This window comes from Meles meles, chromosome 15 (assembly GCF_922984935.1).
Source record: "Meles meles chromosome 15, mMelMel3.1 paternal haplotype, whole genome shotgun sequence".
Lineage (NCBI taxonomy): Eukaryota > Metazoa > Chordata > Mammalia > Carnivora > Mustelidae > Meles > Meles meles.
Window position 1 is genome coordinate 61,495,789 of NC_060080.1, and position 12,893 is coordinate 61,508,681.

Consider the following 12,893-nt stretch of genomic DNA (forward strand, 5'->3'; position numbering starts at 1 on the left):
AATTCTATTAGATCCCTGCCTGAGCCGTAGGCAGACACTTAATGACTGAGCCACCTGGGCACCCCAAACTTATATTTTAAGTTAACTCTACATCCGATGTGGAGCTTGAACTCATGATCCCAAGGTTAAAAGAGTAACATACTTTGTTGACTGAGACAGCCAGGTGCCTCAGTAAACTTTATTTTTATGAACAGTTTTAGTTGCTGTTGCTTTTGAATAGATTATGTTCTATACCCTTTAAAGCTCTGGCTTTTATTCTGGCATTAAGAAATTTTATTTTTTAATTTTTTTTAAGATTTTTATTTATTTATTTGACAGGTAGAGATCACAAGTAGACAGAGAGACAAGCAGAGAGAGAGGAGGAAGCAGGCTCCCTGCTGAGCAGAGAGCCCGATGTGGGGCTCGATCCCAGGACCCTGAGATCATGACCTGAGCCGAAGGCAGAGGCTTTAACCCACTGAGTCACCCAGGCGCCCCTGACATTAAGAAATTTGGGGATATTGATAAATTCAGTGAGGTATTGATATTGACCACTATTTACAGTAGTGCTTTTCATGAATCAGTTCATAAATAAAAACTTTTGCTAAGGTTAGATACCATGGATTAGCAGTTCTTTCAAGTGTTACATAGTACCAGGCCAGGAAGAAGTTAGATCCATTGGAATTTGTGCTGTTTGATGGAATTACAGAATCAAAGTTAAAAAATCATTGAGACATGTAGATTCTTCATGAATGTTCAGTTAAAATTTTTTTATAAATTGGAGCTATGTATTTTATGCTAGGCATTTAGAAATTTTATATATTTTTTTCAAATTTTATTTCATTCCAGTATGGTTAATGTACAGTGTTAGTTTCAGGTGTACAATATAGCAACTCAACATTGCTGTATATTAGTACTCATTAAGATGAGTACACTTTTTTTTTTTAAAGATTTTATTTATTTATTTGACAGAGATCACAAGTAGAGAAGGCCTCACAGAGAGGCAGGCAGAGAGAGAGGGGGAAGCAGGCTCCCTGCTGAGCAGAGAGCCTGATGCGGGGCTAGATCCCAGGACCCTGGGATCATGACCTGAGCCGAACGCAGAGGCCTTAACCCACTGAGCCACCCAGGTGCCCCAAGATGAGTACACTCTTAATCTCCTTCACCTGTTTCACCCATCCCTCCACCCACATCTTCTGTGGTAAACATCAGTTCTTTATAGTTAATAATCTGTTTTTTGCTTTCCTTTTTGTTTTTCTCTTTGTTTGTTCATTGTGTTTCTTCTACATATGAGTATGATCATACGGTATTAGTCTTTCTCTTACTTATTTCACTTAGCATTAGGCACTCTGGATCCACCCATGTCTTTGCAAATGGCAAGACTTTTTTTTTTTTATTCTTTATTTAAATTCAGTTAACATACACTGCATTATTAGTTACTAGGGTAGAGTTCAGTGATTCATTGGTTGTATATAACACCCAGTGCTCATTATATCCATTGTCCTCCTTAATGCCCATCACTGAATTACCCCTTACCCTGACCTGCCTCCCCTCCAGCAATCCTCATTGTGTTTCCTAGGATTCAGCTTCTCTTATGGTTTCCCTCCCCTCTCTATTTTCATCTTTATTTTTCCTTCTCTTCCCGTATGCTCATCTGCTTTGTTTCTTAAATTCCACAAATGAATGAAATCATATCGTATTTGTCTTTTTCTGACAGATCTATTTCCCTTAGCATAGTACCCTCTGGCTCCATCCTGATTCTTTTCCTTACGGTTGAGTAATATCCTGTCGTGTGTATATATGTGGTAAATCATCTTCATTCATTCAAGTATCAATACACTCGGGCTGCTTCCATAGCTTGGCTGTTGTAAATAATGCTGCAGTAAACATAGGAGTGCATATATCCTTTCGGATTAGTGCTTTTGTATTTTTAGGGTATATACCCAGTAATGTGATTACTATATCATGGGATAGTTCTATTCTTAATTTGTGCAGGAACTTCTGTAATGTTTTCCACATTGGCTGCGCCAGTTTCTGTTCCCACCAACAGAGCAAGAGGGTTTCTTTTTCTCCACATCCTGGCCAACAGTTGTTTCTTGTGTTTTTGATTTTGGCCATTCTGACAGGTGTGAAGTGGTATCTCATTGTGGTTTTGATTTGCCTTTTTTTGATAGTGATGTTGAGCATTTTATCACGTGTCTGTTGGTCATCTGTATGTCTTTGGAGAAATGTCTGTTCATATCTTCTGCCCATTTTTAATTGGATTATTTTTTTGTGTATGTGCATTGAATTGTAGTAAGTTCTTTATATAGTTTGGATACTGACCCTTTATCATGTATGTTATTTGCAAGCATCTTCTCCCATTTGGTAAGTGGCCTTTTTTAGTTTTGTTGGTTGTTTCTTTTGCTGTGCAGAGACTTTTTATTTTGATGTAGTCCTGATAGTTTATTTTTGCTTTGATTTCCTTTGCCTCAGAAGATACATCTAGAAAAATGTTGCTATGGCTGATGTCAGAGAAATTACTACCTGTGTGCTTTTCTAGGATTTTTATGGTTTTCAGGTCTTATATTTAGGTCCTTAATCCGCTTTGAGTTTAATTTTGTGTGGTGTAGGAGAGTAGTCCAGTTTAAGTTTTTTGCATGCAGCTATCCATTTTTCAGGATGCTTTGGCTATTTGAGGTCTTCTGTGATTCTACACAAATTTTAGCATTGTTTGTTCTAGATTTGTGAAAAATGCTGTTGGTATTTGCATAGGGATTGCATTAAATCTGTAGATTGCTCTGGGTAGTATGGACATTTTAACGATATTTGTTCTTCAAACCCATGAGTATGGAATGTCTTTCTGTGTCTTTATATTGTCTTGAATTTCTTTCATCAGTGTTTTATAGTTTTCAGAGTATAGTTCTTTCATTTCTTTGGTTAAGTGTATTCCTAGGATTTTTATAGTTTCAGGTCTCACATTTCGGTCTTTAATCTGTTTTGAGTTTAATTTTGTGTATGGTGTGAGAAGGTGGTCCAGTATCATTTTTTTTTTTTTGCATACTGCTTTCCATTTTCCAATACCGTTTGTGGAAGAGACTGTCTTTTTCCCATTGTATCTTCATTACTTCTTTGTGGAAGATTAATTAGCCATGTAATTGTGGGTTTATTTCTGGGCTTTCTGTTCTGTTCCATTGATTTATGTTTGTTTTTGTGCTAATACTTTACTGTTTCGATTACTGATGCTTTGTAATACAACTTGAAGTCTAGAATTGTGATACCTCCAGATATATTTTTTTTTTTCAAGATTGCTTTGTGTAGTTGGGGTCTTCTGGGATTCCATACAAATTTTAGGATTGTTCTAGTTCTGTGAAAAATGGTGTTGGCATTTGGATAGGGATTGCATTACATCTATAGATTGCTTTGGAGGTAGTGTGGATTATTTTAACAACATTTGTTCTTTGGACCCATGAGCATGGAATGTCTTTACATTTCTTTGTGTTGTCATGAATTTCTTTCATCAGTGTTTTATCGTTTTCAGGGTATAGGTCTTTACCTTTTCGGTTAAGTGTATTCCTAGGTATTTTATTATTTTTCGTGTAATTGTTAATGAGATTGTTCTTAATTTCTCTTTCTGCTGCTTCATTATTAGTATATAGAAATGCAGTAGATTTCTGTACATTGATTTTGTATCTTATGATTTTACAGACTTCATTCTTCAGTTCTGGTTTTTTGGTGGAGTCTTTAGGGTACTGTATATACAGTATGTCATCTGCAAATAGTGAAAATTTTATTTCCTCATTACCAATTTGAACCCTCCCACCCCCCGCCCCTCTTTTTCTTGTCTGACTGCTGTGGCTAGGACTTCTACTATTATGTTGAAGGAAAGTAGTGAGGGTGGACATCCTTATCTTGTTCCTGACTTTAGGGGGAAAGCTCTCAGTTTTTCACCGTTGAGTATGATGTTAACTGTGGGTTTTTCATATTAAGGCCTTCATTATGATGAGGTATGTGCTCTCTAAACCTACTGGCATATTCTTAAATGTAAGCATTCTCTGTTCAAGCAGCATATAACTCTACTTGCTAAGAAGGTCTTATCAGGCTACTAGAAGGTGTTGGAAAAAATAGGATATCAGCTTAGATAGTGGAAGGGTATGTCTGAGATTAGTTTATAAATAGACATAATGTGTACAGAGTTTAAAAAATAAACAGAAAAAGGCCTGTAATAAAGTTCATTGCCCCATCTCCCCAACTCCGCTTTTGCTTTCAGATGTTGGCTTTGATATTAACCTCTGTATTATAAAGTAGTGTTATTATACTGCTGTTACTTCATGCATCAATTTTAAGCAAACTCAATAAACTTTCTTTTCTGATATATAAAGATTGCTTTTTTAAAACTTCCCTTTTCTCTCTCAGGGCACTTCTAAAAATACCAGTTCTGGTCAATGGTGAGCCAGAAAAGGTTCTATGGCTCATTTTATATTTTACAAGAAATAAATTCTTGTTTATCTTTTGTTATCTTTTTTCTTTCCTAGAGTTTACTGGCTGGTTTTTAATAATTTTTGAGTTGTGGATCACTAATTCTTTTCAGATTCTTCAACCCTTCTTAGTACTAGTTTTTACATTTTTTATGCATGATTATGTGATCTCATTTCCTTCCCTTTCCCCTCTCCTGAATTTCCTTGGGCCTTTATCTTCCTATTCCATTTGTTGGTTTCTTATTAGGGCTACTAAGTAGCTATCTTCTCTTCAGATCATCCTTGAAATTTCTTTTGCTTTTCTCTTTTGGATCTCAGGGTTCCTGGATTCCATGTTGACCTCTTTATTGGTTTACTATTTTTGCTTTGTCAGAATGACATCTTTTCTGAGAAAGGGTGTATAGGAGACCAGTGTATTTTTAGATCTTTCAGGCCTAAAAGGTTCTCTTCTGCCCTTAATCTTATTGAAGACTTCTGGATGCAGAATTCTAGGTAGAGAATGATTTTCTTTCAGAAATTTAAAAGTCTTGCTTCCTTGTGTTTTACCTCCTGATACAGCTTTGAGGATTTTAAATTTGTTTATTTATTTAGATTTATTTATTTATTTTTGAAAAAGGTTTTATTTATTTATCTGACAGAGAGATCACAAGTAGGCAGAGAGGCAGGCAGGGGGCGGGGGGAAGCAGGCTCCCTGCTGAGCGGAGAGCCCGACCCGGGGCGCAATCCTAGAACCCTGGGATCATGACATGAGCCGAAGGCAGAGGCTTTAACCCACTGAGCCAGCCAGGCGCCCCTGATTTATTTATTTTTTATTATAGAGAGAGAGTATGAGCTCCCTCAGAGGGGGAGGGAGAGAGAATCTGAAGCAGACTCCCTGCTGAGCATAGAGCCATTGTGGGACTCAATCTTATGACTCTGAGATCATGTCCTGAGCTAAAATCAAGAGTCAGACGCTTAACCTACTGTACCACCCAGGTGCCCCTTATTTTTATTTTTATTTTGAAAGTAAGCTTTACATCCCACTGTGGTTCTTGAACTTAGGACCCTGAAATCAGAACTTGCATGTTCTGCAGACTGAGTGAGCCATCCAGCCGCTCCCCTTCCCCCAGTATTGCTTTGGAGAGGTATTAGCTGTTTTTATTCCTGAGCTTTTCTTTGTCACTCTTCTCACTCTCCGTGAAAGCTTTTAGGATGTTTATTCTCCCCTTTGGCTTCAGTAATTTCATGATAGATGTTTTGGTGGAATTTTCAGATAACGAAATTTTTGATACACTTTTTTTTTCTCTCCATTTTTTTTTTTAATCTATTCTACTTTCTAGGATATTTTTTCACTTTTGACCTTTTGTTGAATCTTACAAATTAATATACTTTTTTTTTTTAAGTTTTATTTATTTAAGTAATCTCTGTACTCCATGTGGAGCTCAAACTCCCCACCCTGAGATCAGGAGTTGTATGTTCTTCTGACTGTCAAATTGCTGTAATTCTAGTTGTTGTCTTTTTTTTTTTTTTTTTTAAGATTTTATGTATTCGACACAGAGAGTACAATATGGGGAGTGGCAGGCAGAAGGAGAGGGAGAAGCAGGCTCCCCACAGAGCAGGGGGAGCCTGATGTAGGACTTGATCCCAGGACCCTGGGATCATGACCTGAGCTGAAGGCAGTTGTTTAACTGATTGAGCCACCCAGGTGCCCTCTAGTTGTTTTTTAACTTGTGACTGATATGTATGCAAAAGCTATGTAATGTGTATTTGTACACATTGAAGGACTCTTATTTTGTAGTTTGAATGCATTTTTTTTTTAAAGATTTTATTTATTTATTTGACAGAGACAGAGATCACAAGTAGGCAGAGAGGCAGGCAGAGAGAGAGAGGAGGAAGCAGGCTCCCCGTTGAGCAGAGAGCCCGACACGGGGCTCAATCCCAGGACCCCGGGATCATGACCTGAGCCGAAGACAGAGGCTCCAATCCACTGAGCCCACCCAGGCGCCCCTTGAATGCATTTTTTAAAATGGTATTCTGTTCTTGTTTCAGTAATCCAGAATCTTTTTTTGACTCTAAGGGTATAAATTGATTAAAACCTTTTTTCTTTCTGCATTTTATTTATTTTCTCTGAATTTCCTTTTACCATTTGTTTTGATCTGCCTTTGGCAATGCAGCTTTCCTTGCAAGTCTTAACTGTTTATGCTTTCATGGTTAAGAGATGGGCACTGAAAGATGGATTGGAAGTTCTGCGTGGGTAGGATTATCTGAGGTATTGGTCTACACTGTAGGATGGTAAAGTGGTGAGCTAGCTTCATTACCATGGGTAAATGGGCTTTTCTCATAGGTACTCATATTCTCTAAGAAAAATAAATCTTTGGGCTTGAGTTATCTTAGTCTGGTTGATAGGCAGGGAAGGTTAGTTGGGGAGGTTCATTCAGTCATATTATCACTTAGTTTTCTTTTCTGTTTCTTATATTATCCCTGACTTCTTTAACATCTGGTGTTCCTGGGTTTATCTTGTTCATTTTATGTACAAAAAACTTCTTGTTTCCCTGGGTCAAGTAGGAATACTGTTGTGGCTGTCTGGGTTGGGAATCTACAGGTTTTAACTGTACCTTTCATTTAGTCCTATTTTCTGCCTATGCTTCATCTCTGCCTTTAGATGAACCTGAGGTTCTTTATAGCTGAGCCTTTTCAGTGTTCTGTAGGGTGGATATTTTTGTTGATAAATCCTTCCGTGGCCCTTCCAAATTTTATTCATTTGCTCTAAGTCATGTGCTATTCCTCCCTTTTCTGTTGTCTAAAATGTGTTGCTACTTGTTATCTGTTCTTCCATTCTCTCTTTCCTTATGGAGTTAAGGATCTTTTTTTCTTTTAGTGTATTTGTAGTGGATTTTTAAATAGAACAGAAATAAACTTAAGTGTAAAATCAAGCTGGGCTTAACTGAAAGTGATGATTATTTATTTAAAAACACTTTCACCTCCTGCATTGTGGGTAGGGATATAGAGAGAAATGCTGTATTGAGAGTTCAAATACCTAGACTTTTCAGAATGGAGTGTCATACAATAAAGTGTGTAACTTGCATAATTATTTTAAAATGTGTTTATTTGTGTATCTTCACTTAGACTCAGCTCTCCTTGAATTTGTATATTTTGGATCTGTAAGGACCTAGATTCAGTTCTGTATTAATTTCTGAATATATTACTTTTGTCTTTTTTTTTTTTTAAGATTTTATTTATTTATTTGACAGACAGAGACCACAAGGAGGCAGAGAGGCAGGCAGAGAGAGAGAGAGAGGAGGAAGCAGGCTCTCTGCTGAGCAGAGAGCCCGATGCGGGGCTCGATCCCAGGACCCTGAGATCATGACCCGAGCTGAAGGCAGAGGCTTTAACCCACCGAACCACCCAGGCGCCCCTACTTTTGTCGTTTTTTTTTTTTTAAGATTTTATTTATTTGACACACAGAGAGCACAAGCATGCGGAATGGCAGGCAGAGAGAGAGGAAGACTCCCATGGAGTAAGGAGCCCGATGTGGCATTCGATCCTAGGACCCTGGGATCATGAGCTGAGCAGAAGGCAAATGTTTAACTGACTGAGCCACCCCTATAATTTGGTCTTTTAAAAATTAGTTTCCTAGTCAGTTAAATGCTGCCATTGCCTGCCAATGAATTTTTTTTCCCGCCAGTGAATTTTTAAAGTAAATTTGATTGGCTCTTTGACTTTCTTAATCCAAATCTGACTTCAGGGTGTTTTTTGGAAGGAACTAAGATTTTTTTTTTCCACTAAAGAAAGATACTCAAGGGGCTTCTGGGTGGCTCAGTCAGTTAAGTGGCAAACTTTGGCTCAGATCATGATCCCAGGGTCCTGGAATCAAGGCGTGCATCAGGCTCCCTGCTCAATGGGCAGTCTGCTTTTCCCTCTCCACCGCTTGTGCTGTCCCATGCTCTATCTCCCTCTCTCCCAAATAAATAAATAAAATCTTTAAAAAAAGATACTCAGGGGATGCCTGGGTGGCTCAGTTGGTTACGCATCACTTTCGGCTCAGGTCATGATCCCAGAGTCCTGGGATGGAGTCCCACTTCGGGCTCCTTGCTTAGCAGGGAGCCTGCTTCTCGCTCTTCCTGTTCTGCCTGCAGCTCTCTGTGCTCCTGCTCTCTCTGACAAATAAATAACTAAATAATCTTTAAAAAAAAAAAAAAAGGCAAATCTTAAAAATAAAAAGATACTCAGATGTTTAGTCCTTCACTTTGAGCTTTAAAAAAAGGCAAATCTTAAAAATAAAAAGATACTCAGATGTTTAGTCCTTCACTTTGAGCTTTTCTTGAACCTAAAGAGAAACTGTTTATAAGAAAAACTTCAGGGGGCGCCTGGGTGGCTCAGTGGGTTAAGCCGCTGCCTTCAGCTCAGGTCATGATCTCAGGATCCTGGGATCGAGTCCCACATCGGGCTCTCTGCTCTCTGCTTGGCAGGGAGCCTGCTTCCCTCTCTCTTTCTCTCTGCCTGCTTCTCTGGCTACTTGTGATCTCTCTCTCTCACTGTCAAATAAATAAATAAATAAAATCTTAAAAAAAAAAAAAGAAAAAGAAAAACTTCAGGAATAATATGTTAATTTTTCTTCTTGTAGAAATTGTGGTAATACAGAACTTTAAAAGTGGAAGAGTTCTTAGAGGTAAAATTCCTTTCATTTTGTCACTGAGAAGACAGGCCTGTATTATTTATCTATTTCTGTGTAACCTATTACTCCAAAAGTAGTATCTTAAAACAGCAATAAACATTATCCTCAGAGTTTTTATGGATAGGAATTTGGTAGTGGTTTTGCTGGTTGGTTCTGGCCTGGATTCTTCAGGAGGTTACAGTCAGGTGCTTGGGTGGCTCAGTCAGTTGGGCGTCTGCCTTTGGCTCAGGTCATGATCCTGGGGACCTGGGATCGAGCCCTGCACCGGGCTCTCTGCTAGGTGGGGGGCCTGCTTCTCCCTCTCCCTCTGCCTGCTGCTCCCCCTGCTTGTGCTCTCTCTGTCAAATAAATAAAATCTTTTTAAAAAGGTGGGGGGGGGGTTGTGTCAAGTTGTTCGCCAGGTTGCAGTCATCCCAAGCCTTATGTGAGGTTTGGAGGGCCTGCTTCCAAGTTGGCTCACTTAACTTGGCTGGCAAGTTGGTGCTTGTTGTTTATAGGACCAGTGCTCAGTTTTTTCACCTGTGGACTACAGCGTGGGCTCCTTGACTATTTTACAACATGATAACTGGCTTCCCTCAGAGCAAGTGATCCAGAAGAGAGCAAGGCTGAGGGGCAGTGTCTCTTATGACCTAGTTTCAGATGTCACACAGTCATTTCTGCCACATTCCATTGATTAGATGTTAGTCATTAAGTCTGTTCCACATTCAAGGGGAGGAAAATTGAGTTTCCCTTTCTAAAGGGAAGAATATTCAAGAATTTGTGGCTGTACTTCAAATCTGCTACGCTTTGAGAAATGAAATTACGTCTCCATGGTCATACAGGGAGTTGGTGCTCTGTTTGGACTACAGTATAGATGATTTTGATAATATAACTCAGTAAAAATTGTAAGTAAAAGTTTACTCTCGTCCATCATTGGCTACAGTTACTCTTTTTTTTTTTTTTTCCCCTAAAGATTTTATTTGGGAGAGTGTGATCATGCGTGCAAGAGAGCACAAGTTGATGGGGAGAGGTGAAAGTGTTGAGGGGAAGGGAGAACCAGGCTCCACTCTGATCAGGGAGCCCACCATGGGGCTTGATACCAGACCCCCGAGATCATGATCTGAGCTGAAGGCAGACATTCAACCGACTGAGCCACCCTGTGGCTCCTGTATGTAGTTAATCTTATAATCTGGTAGTTGAGTATCATTTATTTGATTTACCCGACTCTTTTAATTATTCAGTATTGCCAGGCATTATGCTAACTGAACATATCTAAGAGAACTAGATTTGTTTGTAATAATTACTGACTCTTACTGTATTTTTATATGTATATATACATACATACATACATGCATACACACGTATGCATACCCTAAAGGGTGTTGAGTGTGTATATTATTTCTGAATGCCCTTAATCAGCCATAGTGTAGGGATATCCTTCCGAAGTTAGGCTTCAAGGAAATTATTATTATTGTTAAGATTTATGGGGCGCCTGGATGGCTCAGTGGGTTAAAGCCTCTGCCTTCGGCTCAGGTCATGGTCTCAGGGTCCTGGGATCGAGCCCCGCTCGGGCCCTCTGCTCAGTGGGGAGCCTGCTTCCTCCTCTCTCCCTGCCTGCCTCTCTGACTACTTGTAATCTCTATCAAATAAATAAATAAAATCTTTAAAAAAAATAGATTTATTTATTTACTTTAGAGAGAGAGCATGAATGAGTTGGGAGAGGGGCAGAAGGAGAGAGAATCCTGAAGTATACACCCTGCTGAGCGTGGAGCCAATTGCAGGGCTTAATCCCAGAACCCTGAGACCATGACCTGAGCTGAAATCAAGAGCCAGCCACTCAACCAACGGAGCCACCCAGGCACCCTGTCTTCAAGCAAATTATTAATGTTAAAATACAACTTTTTAAATTAGTTAACTACAAATCCCTTTGTGTAAAATAAATTAGCTTTACTAATAAGGTTTTTATTTTAGCCAGTTTCCTCATATTTGATAATCATGTATTTAGTACTCAGTACTTAGAGAGGCAAAGATATATGCTACAGTTCTTGTTTTTAAATAGTACTTTGTGTAGAAGGGCAGATAAATATACATATAAAATTGAAAACTGTAATTGTTATCCTAATATGATGACCTTTTACTACCCAAAGTACCAATTTTTGGTGGGATGCTATCTTTATAAATTACTGTTGTGCTACCCTGTCAGGAGGAAGTAAAAACCGGGGCGGGGGAGTACTTTAGTATTTGCTTATTTTTATTTTTTATATTAAAATACATAATGGTTATTTTTCTAGAAAGCATTTATTGAAAATTTTTCTTTCTCTTACAGGCAGTGTCTATGCTGCTTCAAGGAATATAAGCATTTGGAGATTTTTAACCAAGTAGTGTGTGCACTTATTAACTTAGTGATTGCCCAAGTTCAAGTACTCCGGGACCAGCTTTGTAAACATTGTACTACTATTAACATAGATTCCACGTGGCAAGATGAGGCTAATCAAGTGGAAGAACCACTGAATATAGAAAGAGAGTGTAAAGAAGGAAGTACAGAAAGACAAAAATCAATAGAAAAAAAATCAAACTCTACAAGAATTTGTAATCTGACTGAAGAGGAATCCTCAAAGAGTTGTGATCCTTTTAGCTTATGGAGTACAGATGAGAAGGAAAAACTCTTACTATGTGTGGCAAAAATTTTTCAAATTCAGTTTCCTTTGTATACTGCTTACAAGCATAATACTCATCCTACTATAGAGGTACGTAATACTCATCCTACTATAGAGGTACGTATAGATATTGTGAATGTAACACCAAGTTACCATTATGTTGACAGTTTCTCACTTAAGAATAAATACACAGAGTAGTTGTTGATGGAAAACTACAAAAATCACTATGGTTAGGAAAAATATTCCAGTTCTCTCTAAACTATTTCTGCAGCAACTTGGGTTGAACATTTGCTTGACACAGTCCTGTTAGGGAAAGATTTACACGTTGAACTCATAAAAGTTAAACTGTCAGTGATCTAAACATTGTGCCGATATACATCTATGTTCTGCTTACTATGACACTTTCAGAAAGTAGTAACTGAAGAAGAAGATGATTGTGGAATTTTGAATTTCATTCTTAGAAACATTGGTAACAGAATTTGGAATTCCTTTCATTAAGAAGACTTAACAAATATTCCTTAATAGTTTTAAATGATAGTACTATCTTTTATAAATGAAGATGCGTGATTCATTCCATTAGTGATATTTTTATAACTTTTCCAGGAGTTTAGAAACCCACCTTAGGTTTATTTAGATAATGACATTGCTTTGTACACATCGTGGCAATCGAGACAGTTATAGGATAATGTATTATGTAGGTGGCATATATATGAAACAACAGAGATTTCTTATATCTTATGATTCTCTGAGTTGTCCGGGCAATTCTTCTGTTGGTTTTATGTGGCCATTGTAGGCAATTGTATTTACTTTTTAAAGTTGGAAGACTTTGTAGGTCCAGCGTGGTGTCACATGTCTGACAGTTGGTGCTGGGTGTTGTCTAAGGCTCTTGGATTTTCTCCATATGGCCTCTCATTCTCCACTAGAGTTGATTGGCTTCTTTACATAGTAGTCTTAGCATTGATCCCGGAAGATGAATGTGTAAGCTATAAGGCCTCTTGAGGTCTAGCCTCTGAAACAAAGACACAGTATAAATTCTGCCACATTCTCTTGGTTGAAATAATTAACAAGGGCAGCCTAGATTCAAAGGGGTATGAAGTACACTTCATCTCTGGAGTGTAGGAGAGGCAGCATTTCATATAAACTTTAACATATCTACCACATGCTTTT

At 38.3% G+C, this 12,893-nt stretch overlaps 1 protein-coding gene across 5 annotated transcripts in view; it reads left to right on the forward strand.

Moving 5' to 3' along the window:
- Positions 1-12,893, forward strand: part of USP34 (ubiquitin specific peptidase 34) — a 233,901-nt gene that overhangs the window by 42,945 nt on the left and 178,063 nt on the right. For all 5 annotated transcript variants that reach the window (XR_006815060.1, XM_045979050.1, XM_045979054.1 and 2 more), the window contains exon 3: positions 11,396-11,816. Coding sequence is in view for 4 of the 5 variants with exons in the window: in XM_045979050.1 (XP_045835006.1) it covers positions 11,396-11,816 (421 nt within the window). In the remaining variant the exon portion in view is untranslated. The remainder of the gene's footprint in view (positions 1-11,395; positions 11,817-12,893) is intronic.